The sequence below is a fragment of the Manis pentadactyla genome, chromosome 1, assembly GCF_030020395.1.
Source record: "Manis pentadactyla isolate mManPen7 chromosome 1, mManPen7.hap1, whole genome shotgun sequence".
Taxonomy (NCBI): Eukaryota; Metazoa; Chordata; class Mammalia; order Pholidota; family Manidae; genus Manis; species Manis pentadactyla.
Window position 1 is genome coordinate 214,023,586 of NC_080019.1, and position 12,908 is coordinate 214,036,493.

General features: G+C 36.4%; 1 protein-coding gene across 2 annotated transcripts in view; it reads right to left on the reverse strand.

Annotated features, from left to right (window-relative positions):
- The window catches only part of CNTN6 (contactin 6), a 228,592-nt gene that overhangs the window by 106,896 nt on the left and 108,788 nt on the right, over window positions 1–12,908 (reverse strand). For both annotated transcript variants that reach the window (XM_036878217.2, XM_036878216.2), the window contains exon 4: window positions 12,095–12,190. In XM_036878217.2, coding sequence (XP_036734112.2) covers window positions 12,095–12,190 — 96 coding nt within the window. The remainder of the gene's footprint in view (window positions 1–12,094; window positions 12,191–12,908) is intronic.

Genomic DNA, 12,908 nt, shown 5'->3' on the forward strand with positions numbered 1-12,908 from the left:
AATAAAACTTATTTTACTGACAGAATACTGACATTACTTTCAGGTATGAAGATATGAGGGAAAACTATGACAAAGAATAACGACAACAAAAATACCACTTATGCATGGAATGTGCAAATGCACAAAATAGCATTAAACCTACAAAGTGGGTCAGGTAGGAAGAAGTCCAGGATGTATTACTATGTGAAAGCATGTTGTAAATCAAGATATTTAGCTTGAGACCATTAAAACTATGCTCTTATGTGTGGGGACTTGTATGTGTGTGTTTCTAAATTATTAAATTTAGAAACCTAGGGATGTACACAGGGATTTTCTCGAGATAAGGGAAATAAATACAAAAGACTTTTACTCTCTACATTATGTTTCCATCATAATAAAAATTTTCATTGCTATGTAATTGTGCAAATGGAAAAAAGGAACAAGATGAAAATTGTGTCAGGAGAGCTAAACACTAGCATAAATTACGACTTATAAAAAATAAGATGGATGACACTAAGTATTCTTACTCTGAACTGCTCCTAAGTTTTATTCAGAACACAGGATAATAAGGAAGTTTATTAGAATACAGATAGCTAGTCCTCCTCCTAAAAATTTGGTTTTATTGTATCTGAGTGATGTATTATACAATCTGTATTTTTAACACCTTACAAAATACTCATGCAGTTGAACTGGAGTATTGTGTTCAGGTACCCCTTATTGAAAGGGGAATTAAGAATCTCAAGTATATCAAGAGATAGATAGCCAAACATAGCAAGGGTCAGAAGTTAAGTTACAAAAGAAAGTGATAAAAACTTAGATTTTGATCCTGGGGAAAAGAATTGGAAATAATTGATCTGTCTTCATAGATCCAACTGCTTTCTTGTGCATAAAAAGTTAAATGAAGCTCTCTGTTTTGATATCTAGAAGGAAAAAGAAGGTCGTATGGCTGTTGGGGATTAGAGAAAGATGTTTGGCCCTTAATATAATGAAGACCAATGTAAACTTTAGAGTTACAGCAGCAGATGATTTATGAGATAATAAGTACTCTATTATTAGAGATGACCAAGGAGAGGATGGATGAGATGTTGCAAAATATATTTATTTTTGCAATGGATGGAAGGTTAAACCTATGTATGGATGGTCTATTCCTCCCTCAATATTTTTTTACATCTTCTTAAGAGTCTATGCATTTAGATCAAGTAGGCATAAATGCAATTCATGTTTTATTTTTGAAAATATGCTTTGACATTCTTTTTCTTTTCCCAGGTATTGAATCTTCATTTTCTTTTCCAAGTCTCTACTGGAGCCTTTATCATTTCATGTGGTCTCCTGCTACTAATTTCCTTTGCTGCCTCACTTCTAAGCCTGTTGCTCCGTCTCCACCAGAGAGATGCTCAAAGGGTTTTTCTTTGAAACCAGAGAACAATCTAGATAGTAAGTTTTTCTCCAATATAAAAAGAAGGAAAAATGTAGTTCAGATTCCCCTGTTGTCAGAGACTCCTCATCTTTTGAATCTTTTGTGAAATAAAGACAATCCTGAGCAAATTCTTAGGGCCATGTTTCAGTTTAGGGATCTTTGTTCAATGCCTGTTTGGGGAGAGAATATGTTCTAGCTCTCTGAAATCCACAGTAACCCTTTTCACTTAACAGAAACTACAGGTTACCACTAGTGCCCAAGAAATCTTTGTATTCTTTACTCTATAATCTTAGAATGTGAGACTATAATTTCCATTTCTCTCTTGGTGAATTCATTTTCTTAGCTGCTAAAACTTTCCAATCTGTTCCCTCATGTGGTGTAGCCTTCTTCAATGGTGGAACATATAGAAGCTGCTGGAAGAATGGGGTCTAGGAATAGGGAAGAATAGGTAAAGAATAATAAAATAATCTGTATAATCGTCCCAATAACTTTTTTTGTGAGGCTAACTGGCTATTGCTAGTAGGTCCATCATGTAAGAGGGGGTTACTGGAGCTTGGAATAAAAAGTAATTTTCACAAATCACATTGTTAACATATGCGAAGGGGTGGGGTTTGAACCTGATCCTTCGGATGCCAAATCCTTTGCTCCTCTAATAGCCCCTTCTTCTTCTCTGTGTATCTATAATGATCCTCTTTTTCTGTGTCAATATGTTCTTCTTGGCTATTCTTCCTCATCCTCAGATTTCCTCCCAAACCCCCAAACTCCATTCATATTCAAGCCCACTCACATCTAGGACAACTGTTCCTATTTCCTCCCCCATCAACACTACCTGTCCTGTGTTCAGTTTCCTCAGAATCTTGTAGGATAAAAATTTATCTGTCATTCTAAATCACTCCAATGCATTTATAGCTAAAATTAGCAGGGAATAGAACACATTTGTAAAACTTCTAAGAAGTAGTCTTCTCTCCAAAAACGACTCTCTAAAGCAGAAATGTTTAGAACTTCAGAATCATCTGGAGGACTTGGTAAAACAAACTGCTGGGTTCCACCCACTGCATTTCTTAATCTGTAGGTCTGGAGAGAAGCCAGAGGATTTGCATTGCTGACAAGTTCCCAGGGGATGCTGGGATGATTGGGGTCCCAGAAGTTCTCTTTAAAAATCACTGGTATCAAGGGTAAAACTCAGTCTCCTCTGCATAATCATAGCAAAAAGAGAAACAGCCTGGATTTTGATAGAATAGTGGCCATCTTGTATATATGCCTCTGGTGCTGTGTGGGTGCCTGGAGGAGAGGTGTTTCCTCAGTCCATAGATTCATGGTATGTCTGCGAAGGCAGGGATTTGAGATCTTCCAGCCCAATCTCCTCATTTTATAGGCGAACAAGCAGAAGGGAAGATTGCAGTAGCTCTGTGACTAGAATCCAGGTGCCCTTTTGTACCCTCTGTGAACAGGTGAAGGTATTAAGCTGCAAGCCCTTCCTGTCACTGTGTTTTTCATCCTGCCTGCTCCCTCTCTGCATGAGCTGCTTCCTTCCATTCACCTAAACAGCCAGCCGGCAGTGGGGGCTTTGATCTATGCATCTATTTTGTTCCATCATCAGCCACTGCTGTGCTTAAATTGTATATTTTTTAATGGGGAAAGGAAAAAAAATCTTGCAAATTGGAAATTTAAAAACCTTCCCATTTGGCTTTTCTTAATTAAATGTATAATTCATGAACCACTTAAGTTGAAACCACTGAATTTTTAAATATTTTCTCCACCATCTATGACATTTATCTGTTATTAATGATTGTGATGCATCTTCCCTTTGATGATTCAGCAATAACATTAGAACTGGATGATAATTGGTTGTTCCTGAAGCATTGTTTGTAGTTTCACTTCGACACCATCCTCTACGATTTTATTATTATTAGAAATGGCAGATCTGCAGTAAGCAATTGAAGACTCTATCTGCTGCTCTGTCAAGCATACAACAAATCCTATTTTCCCCAGAGCGTGATTATGTTTTGACATCTTTTACAGTCCTATATCTTGTACTGTGATATTTAAAATATAAACACAAAAGATAGATGCAATTATACCCATTATATGGGATGTAACTTTTATTATAGAAGAAGAATCTCATATAAAAGAGACCAATAATGATAAATACTGACACTGAGAATGTCTATTGGCTCTGTAGAACAGATCTCAAAATTGGTGGTATGTTTCTTGACGTAGAAAATAAATGAGTAGAATAAAGAATTTGAAGCACAGTGCTCATATTTAGATTTAGTGGGATAAGTCCCCCCTTTGGAATATTCCAGAATGTGTGTACTTTACCTCAATCCTTGTACAGTGCTCTAGGGTTAAATGTGACTGGCTCTGGGGTGGTAAATCATGGTTATGCTAGCTCAGTGGCAAAGACATAACCCAAGAAAAATCATTCCTTTTCTGGGTTGAAGCCACTGACATGGTGCCTAGCAAGTTTACGAAGCAACCCAGAAGACTGCCCCGACATCTTTACAATCACACCTATTTGTGTTCACATTTGTTCCACAATTACTGCTTGGCCACCTAGATTTTATTAGACGCTTTTGACTTACGGACCTCCTGTTTGGAATCGTGGAGACAGCTGCTTTTGTGGCCTGCACACAATCACTATAAAGGGCCCCTGAGTTCCAATTACTGCTAGGCTCCAAAGAACTCTAGGATCGCCTGTGCTCAGGCAAAGCCTGCCTGGTGAAGGAATGAAAACACAGCCAGTTTCGGCATGAACTTCCCAGAAACCTCCCCTTCTAAAGAAGCCTAGGCAAGTCATGGGAGGCAAATACACAAGGATTAGGCTTGTTTTTGGTTTTTTTTTTTCCCCAATTCCTATCCTCCATGGGTGAACTTAACACAGTGAATGTAAGAGATGGGCTGAACCAGTGATTCTCCACCAAGGGCAATTTTGCCCACCAGTGGATAATTGGCAATACTTGAAGACATTTTTGTTGTTGCTGTTCTTGCATTTGGGAGTGGGGGCTACTGACATGAAGTGGGTATAGGCCAAAGATGCTGTTAAGCATCTAAACAATGCACAAGAAAAAGGATGATCTCACCCTGAACTGTCAGTACTGTTGATGTTAAGAAACCCTGAGCTCTACAAAAGGTAACACATTTGAACATGAGAGTTCTGTTTGATGTGCTGGAAAGGAAGGAAAACATTCTTACTGTGATGCTGAAAGTGGGGAAAGGGGGTGTGGAGTTTGGGTCAGCCATGTGGAGTGGGAGAGTCATAATCTTTCTGGTTCTAGTCCTGTACAGTAATTTTAGGCAAGTCCATCTGCCTCTTGGGGTGGCACTTACTTACTCTCTGACAAAGGTAAGAACACTTGCTATCTCTTTGTACTTTATTTAGCAGTAACTGTTGGTTGTGAGACAGATTATTCCAGATAAAAGTAGGTAGTAGATTAAATGCAGGGGTGTTTAGACAGGATCCCTGGAACTCCAGACACATGATCTTGGCCAAGTTAACACCAAACTCTTTAACACAGTTGCTCAATTTGTGAAATGGAGAACTTGCCTTGGAAGTGTTACATACCAAATGTGAGCTGAGTGCCCAGTGTGTATTAGGTCCTCATTATCTTATCCAATTATATGATATTAACTACTACTCATATATGGTGTTAAGAAAAAGAGACTACAAGGCCTAAAATGGAGTCGCTTGAAGCCCATGTCAGCAAACCAACATTTAATACCTATTAAATAGGGTATTATTTAATATCTCTGTCCAAAGGAAGGTGGCCTTGTTTGAAACAATCCACTCTTGGCTAGAGTAACTTCCTTGCTCTGCCTCCTTTCTGTCTGGTAGGTGAGATGTAGCCTGATTCATGAATTGTTGAATAGAGCTAATTAGATCTTTACATGTATCCAGCTGAGTTTTTTTTAACAATGGGTACTTCCAAATTTAGCTCTCCAAACCAGACTTTTCTCCCTAGACATGTAAATCTAGCCACCTACTCAAAAATTTCACTGTTAAATCTAATAGACATTTCACCAAGATATCTAATAGACATCTGAAAGTTTACATGTCTTAAAACAAATTCCTGATTTCCCCCATCTCAGAGCCTGTCCTTCTTTACTGGCCTCAACCCAATAAATGTCACTCCATTTTTCCAGTTGCTTAGCCCTAAAACCACACAGTTATCCTTTATTCCTCTTCTTCTCTTACTGTGTACATATAATCTTTCAGAAAATTATTTTAGCTGCACCCTTTAAATATATACTGAAGATGGCTACTTATCCACCTGTCTACTCCCATCATCCTGGTTCAAATCATTATTATCTCTCATCTGAATCATTGCAGTCATCTCATAGCTGCTTATATTCTTGCCCTTTTATAGCCTATTTTCTAGAAAAAAACTTTTAAAAGTAAAAGTTATAGAAAGCATGCCACTCTTCTGCTCAATACCATACAAAGCATCCTAATCTTACAGTAAAATTTCAAGTCTCTAAAATATCTTGAAAGTGGTGCTTACATCCTCATCTACTCTGCTGTTTGCTCATTTTCTTCATACAGACTGGCCTCATTGCTATTTTTCCATCATACCAGACATAGTCCCACCACAGGTTCTTTGTACATGTTGTTCCCTCTGCCCAAATGGCCTTTATTCACTATCTCACCCTCTCATTCCTTAAGTTCTCTTCCCAGATGTCAATGAAGCCCTCTTTGACCTCTGAGCATATTATGGTAATATCCATCATTCCCTATCCCCTTTATTTTTCTCCCTAGTTTTTATTCCCATCTGCCATACTTACACTTTTTATTATATTTGTTTCCTGTAACATTCAAGGAGGTAATTGTCTCTGTTTTCTCCATTATATCCCCAAAATTAGGTACAATGAGAGGCACTTAGTAAGTATGCAATAAATATTTATAGAGTGAATATACAGTACAAGTTCAATATTGATAGTTATCATCCCTATTATTATGATACCAACAGGTGACCATTGGGTCTATTTGTGCCTTTTACATATTCAAGCAATGCCAGAGTAACACTGTCACTGCCAATTTGACCTATTCACTGAGACACCACCACTGTCATTTACTCCGGAAGCAGTAAAAAGAAAATCCCCGACAAACTAATTGGGAGGAAGGGGATATGAAAATTTAGCACTTTTTCTCCACATGACTTTCCTCTTTATTCTGCAGCACACTTTTGAGGTTTTGCTGAGAATGATTTTCTGTTTAAGTTGTATCATCAACATTTTTATTGACGCAAGTACAAACGCTGGGATAAAACAACAATGCTATCTTCCCACTACAGACATAGATGCCCCAGACTACTGGCATAAATTCTGTTGTTCTACCAACTTAAAAGTTGCATGTGAGGAGAGTATGGAGTATTTCCTCTAAAACAAAATTTAAATCTATGATTTTTATGAGCCCAGGATTGAGAGTTTTATATCCAGACAATAAAAGGAAAGAATGTGCTTTACTTTAGATACGGTGAAACTATTATTTCACAGTGAAGGTGATTTTAATTATTTTAGATTATATGTATCATTTTTTCACTATGTCATTTTAAATAAAATTTCATGTGAGGCTGGGTAAACCAATGTACCAATGAAAATTATTGACTGCTATTTTCATACTCATCCAATAGATTTGGCTTCAAGGGTTTATGTTTATTTTGAAATTAAGAGGAAATTCTGCTTTCGGTCTTGTTGAAAATGACTTGTGCAGAATCTTTGTAACAAGGGTAAAGGCTCTTGACACAAAGCTTATCTTTGATGTAAGGGAGAACCCAAGGTAGGATGACCTCTCTGAATAACAGTTCAAAGACTGCCTCAAGGCTCAGTCACCCCTTCCCACAAACAAATAAAATAAATACTGTATTGGTTCTTTCTGTCCCATGAACCTGTGTGTGGAGGGATGACCTTAGAATCCTCCAGAGACATAGTAAAGCAAAGAAAAGGTCCTTATTTAGCTAACTAACAATTTTAGGTCTGCCCAGCACCAAGATGCTAAACCATAAGAACTGTATTTTTCTAGGATGGGTAACTAAATTAAGGAAAAGAACTGTAACAAATATTAGGAGGGACTGCTAGAGATTGGGAGATAATGGAGGCCACAGATTTGCAATGAGAAACTTTAGGAGAACATAAGGAATGAAGTGTTTCAAGCAGATATGTATTGTACCCTCTCTGTGTTCTTTCCAGAAAACTTTCAGTAAAACATACATTTCTCTGCAATATTTTGGAATTACAGTTTTCAGGAAGATGCAAATGAGGGCTTAGTCTAGCTCTACTGGCATAGGTTCAGTCCATTCGTGGAGCTTATTTCTGTTAGGAAATAGGATAAATGATGTGCATATATATCTCTCCTCAGAGTCTAAGGAGTGTTTCTTATTTTGTTGCCAAATATTTCCCTTCTGAGAAAACAGGAATTGTTGACTAGGCTCCTCTTCTTTTCCACAGTGGGTACCTTTCCATTAATATAACCTCCCTTCCTCGAAGAGTAGCATGCCTGCATTTGTGGTTACCTTAAAAACTGGGTATGTAGCATTCACAAGAAAGCCTAGTGTGAGAAGTCAGGTCTCCTTCGGTCTATTTAGAAGAAAGGACATGCATATAACCTGCTCTGTTTGGTTTATGCTGACCACTCTATTTCATTGAGTTGTGGCTATTCATCATACAAGAAGTCCATCTACACACTCTTTTCTTTTGTTTTAGTCCTGGAGCCATTCTTTCCTGGGTAAATTTATAGGATTCAGCCTAGTTGGTCAATTTTCTTACTCTCCTATGAGTGTTTGTTTTATAAAACATACTGAAATGTATTTGATAGGCCTGTCTTGTTAAGAAATGTTTTATGAGTTTTTTTTTCTGTGAATGTAGTAGAGAGAAAGCATAAATAACTCAGGATGTTCTGATAATATCAAGTTTAACATGATTTCTCCCTTGTTACAGAACTACTTGTGAGATACACAGCTACTGACTGGGCACATAGACAAAAGCAACAGAACCAAATTGCCTAAAACCTGATATAAAAATTTTAGCCTTTATGGTCTCCTATTGAGTCTGCAGTAATTTTCTTTATGAGAAGCTATATTGATAATTATGGCTAGTCTCTGCTTTTCACACATTGGATTTAAAAATAATTTGATGATGCCAACACATACTCCATCCTCCCCTGTTAACCACATCTGCCACAATTAATATACTTCAAGGACACATCTCTGTGACTACCAAGTATGTAAGCAAGTATGGAGCTACATTTAGAGAGATGGAAATAGAGGAAAGAAAAAAATTTGAAAGCATATTGTCATTGACAGAATTCTAAAATGACCCCCTGTTCTCCATCTGAGTGTGATAGGACTTATGGAAATGGCAAGCTATCTCTCCAATGATTAGATTAGATCGGACTGGATTGGATTAGATTAGGTGGTACAGTTGAATTTTGGTGGGGCTGACCTAATCAGGTGAGCCCTTACATGTGATGAGGCTCTTTCTGAACAGAGAGATTGGAGGTATTAGAAGGAATTGGTATGAAGGAAATTCTCTCCTGCTAGCTTTGAAGATGGAGGGGGACATGTGGCAAGAAATGTGAGTAGCCTCTAGAAGATGTGAGTGGCCCTCAAAGTCAGCCAGCAAGGATTGGGGACCTAGTCCCATAACTGCAAGGAACTAAATTCAGCCAACAACCTGAATGAGCTTGGAAGTGGATTCACCCTCAGACTTTCCAGAAAAGAGTGCCACTGGTTATGGTCTTGATTTTATCTTTATAAGAACCTAAGCAGAGAGCCCAACCACACTATCTTTGGCTTCTTTCTTAGAGAACTGTATGCTAATGAATGGGTGTTGCTTGAAGTTGCTAAATTTTTGGTATTTGTTACATAATGATGAAACTATATTATGTTACATAATAATGAAAACCTACATATATATATATTCACATGTATGCATACATGTATATGTGCATGTGTATATATATATATATATATATATATATATATAAAATCTATACAAAAAACAAATTACAAAGACAGAAAATGTCTGTGTATGTCTCTAGAGTCAGCTCACTTCAAACCAGGTATCCATTTATCCAATTTGAAGGTTACCCGACCAGTATGTTTCTCTTCTTTCTTAAAGTCTTTCTTGGCATGATTTACCTTCACAAGAAGGTGAGGCAGGAAAAGGAAGAATATGGAATTGTTTGAGTTAAAGATACTCTCAGGACTCTAATTAAACCTGCAGGTTTAAGAGTACTGAAACTGATAAAACAACCTAAGGTTTAAGTATTAATTAGAGTCCTCTCTATTCATAGTCATTTTTTGAAGTCAAAAAGTCCTGGTTTGGAATCCTGCCTTTATTTACTAACTGAAGACTGATTTACTTATTTTTTTAGTCTCAGTTTCTTAATTCTTCTTCTTCTTCTTCTTAATTATTGAAATAGTGGAAATGGGAAAATTAATGGAAAGCCATTAGAGTGCTTGCTCATAGTAACAATTCAATAATTGATAGCTGTTATTAATACTTTTTCTAACTGATGACTATTTGTATAATTGAATTAAAGGGTGTCTGTCTATATTCCCTCAGTTTGAATCTGAGAGAGCTATAAAGAACAAAAGAATAGGATTCCAGTTTTCCTGCCCTTGTACAGATGAGGAAGCCCACAGTATATCCTAGAGCTCTCGGGGTGAAAATTCTTATGATACTTGGATGAAGTCAATATTCCTGCAGAATATTACATGTGAGGTAATAGAATTTGGTATCAGGCAAGTTTTTCATAACTTGTATGCAACAGGAATTAGTTATTCAGTTATAAAGGTCTTAATTTAAGTTAGTTTTGTATATCTGTGACTTAATCTCATGGCATTATTCAAAGAGGCACTACTATAATGAGGTTCTTACATGCTTAAAAAGATCAAGAAATATTTTAATGTTGAGGTGACAACTTGTCAAGAGAAAGATCTCCTAGGCTATCTTTTAAAAATATATGACATTCACTTATAAATATTTTAGACTTCTGTTATCCCTATCCCTATTTGCAGTAAACAAAGTTGAAAATAATCTTTGATTCTGTCAGAAGTTTTTGACCCATGTCACAGCATAAAATGATATAGACTGACAGTACAAACAGACATGATTTTGTATATCTTGTCATCTTAGATTATAGTACTGAAAAAGAATTTTCCTATAGTTAGAAAAAAAAGTACTGTCATTGTTTTCATGGGCTCCCTAACCTGTGAATGGCAGCTGCCATTTTGATAGCCACTACAAGATTTCTGAAATGTTCCTCTCAATTTCACACCCAATTTAGAAGTGCTATATTTATTTCAATTGATAGTCTATTAGGGGTTCAAAACCAGTTAATGGAAAAGGTGCCTGGTGACTGGAAGATATGGAAACCAAGAAAAAAAGAGACAACACTAATCTGAAGACACACAACGAGTTATCAGGCAACCTAGGAAATGAGTCTGTTTCTTGTCTCATAATCCAGTTTACCAGCACATTGACATAGAGTGTACTAGGAAGATACATCTGTGTTCGAATCCCCATTGTCACTTGTAGATAATGTGACCTTAGAGAAGCCATTTTTCTGAGCTTCTGTTTCCTTACCAATAATTTGTAACAAAACCTCTCCCAAAGAGTTAAAAAAAAAATACCATCAAATTTTTGTGTGTCCTGGATAATACTATTTTATCTCAGATAGCATAGAAAACATTATAACTTTCCCCTCATATTTCAAGTAAACATAATGCCACACTTTGCTGTAGTAATACTGAATAAAAAGATTAACTTCTAACTAGCTGCCTTTCTTTTTTTTTGTACTAGCATTTCATGAAGTCACTTCTCATTCACTTCCTTTTTGTTTTGTATCAGCATTTCACAAGGTTGTGTAAAAATGAAAATAATAGAAAATTTGTTTTTAAAGAACCATAAAAAATATTTGGTTTAATGTTAGGAGAAAGGAGTGCTTTCATTTTCTTTTTTAAATATTTGTCCTATTTTCAAAATTTCCACATTTCAGTGAAGAAATAAACAATAATAGGGCAGTGGTGGTTAAGAACTTCTCAGGGTCTGGGAGCCACACAGCCTGGATTTGCAGCTTAACTCCACTGCCTACCAGTTGTATGATTTTGGACTGATTATTTAATCTCTCTTTACGTTAGTGTTCTCTATAAAACAATAATCATTATGGTATCTCCCTCAAGAAGTTGTTATGAGGATATTAAAAGTTAATACACATAAAGTACTTATTGGTACTATGTAAATACTTGTTATTATTATTAAGCTAACTATAATACAAGCCAGTATGATCTTGGATTGGACCAGATGAAATGATTCCATGAATATTTTTACATTACCCCCTATAGGTTCACCACTGGTTAAGAATCTACCAAATTTTATCAAATCATTGGAATTTGACAAAATGCAACCTCTAGGAGCTGAGAATCAGTGGTGGTTATGTTCTTTGGCAATAAGTTAATTCACTGGCCAGTCCAGATTCTTCCAAACTGGAGATTGCTATTGACAACTTGACTTGCTCCATTGCTAGGCAATATTTTGATTTGGTACCATCCAAATTTTGCTTCCAATTAATGGAAGCAATTAATGAAACTCTCCTCTTCCAATAGTTAATTTGAGGCTGACAAAGGAGTGTAGTGATGTTCCTTCTTTACAACATGAGTGATTACACTAATGATGGAATGCAAATCACCCACACTATACCTCCAAAGTGTGGCGGTGGGCCACAGAGAAGCACCACACCTTGACCTTCTCGAACAGACACTGTGCTTCTTGTTTTGGCTTCAAAGTCTTCAATATCTTGGAAAACAAAAAGAGTGGTTTAGAATTAGTTATTTTTCAGAAAACAACTTAAAGAAGAATCTTAAACTTATTTTCATTATTAATGGTAATGGACATTCATACTTAGGTAACCAGAAGATTTAGTTGACCACCAATTTATTTACGCTGATTACCTCTCAAATCTTGGTTTTCTTTCCTTCTTTTTAAAAATATAATAAGCAGAGTATGTGATAAATACATTTATTAACATTACTATCCATTTGCTTTTTTTCTCCCAGCAGAAGACTGCTTGTCTTCTAGCATCTTAGATTGATGGTTGCCACGTTGACACGTGGATGGAGTCTGTGAGAATTTAGGATTGAATGGTATGAGGGAAAGCATTTTATGTGACTGAACCAATGAGAAAGAGTTCTGTGTGACTGAATCAAGGCGTATATTTTCTGATTTCTCTTGATCTACTCCTTCACAAAGCAGCTTTAGGATTTTGTTTGGAGTGTTCTAGTTTCCTACATCAAAGAATAATAGAAATGCAGTGTTGGTAGACAGCTTAATAGTTATAAACTTAAAGGCTCCTATCTGAGGCAGAACTCTTTCAGCCCTCCTAGAAAATGCTCATTTAGACTCCAGGAATGGGTAAGTTGTTGAACCTCTTCATCTATCATTTTTTTTATTCATTCATTCAAGCATTTAACAAATTTTTTATTGAATCCTTAGTCAAAGACAGGAAGAGTATTAG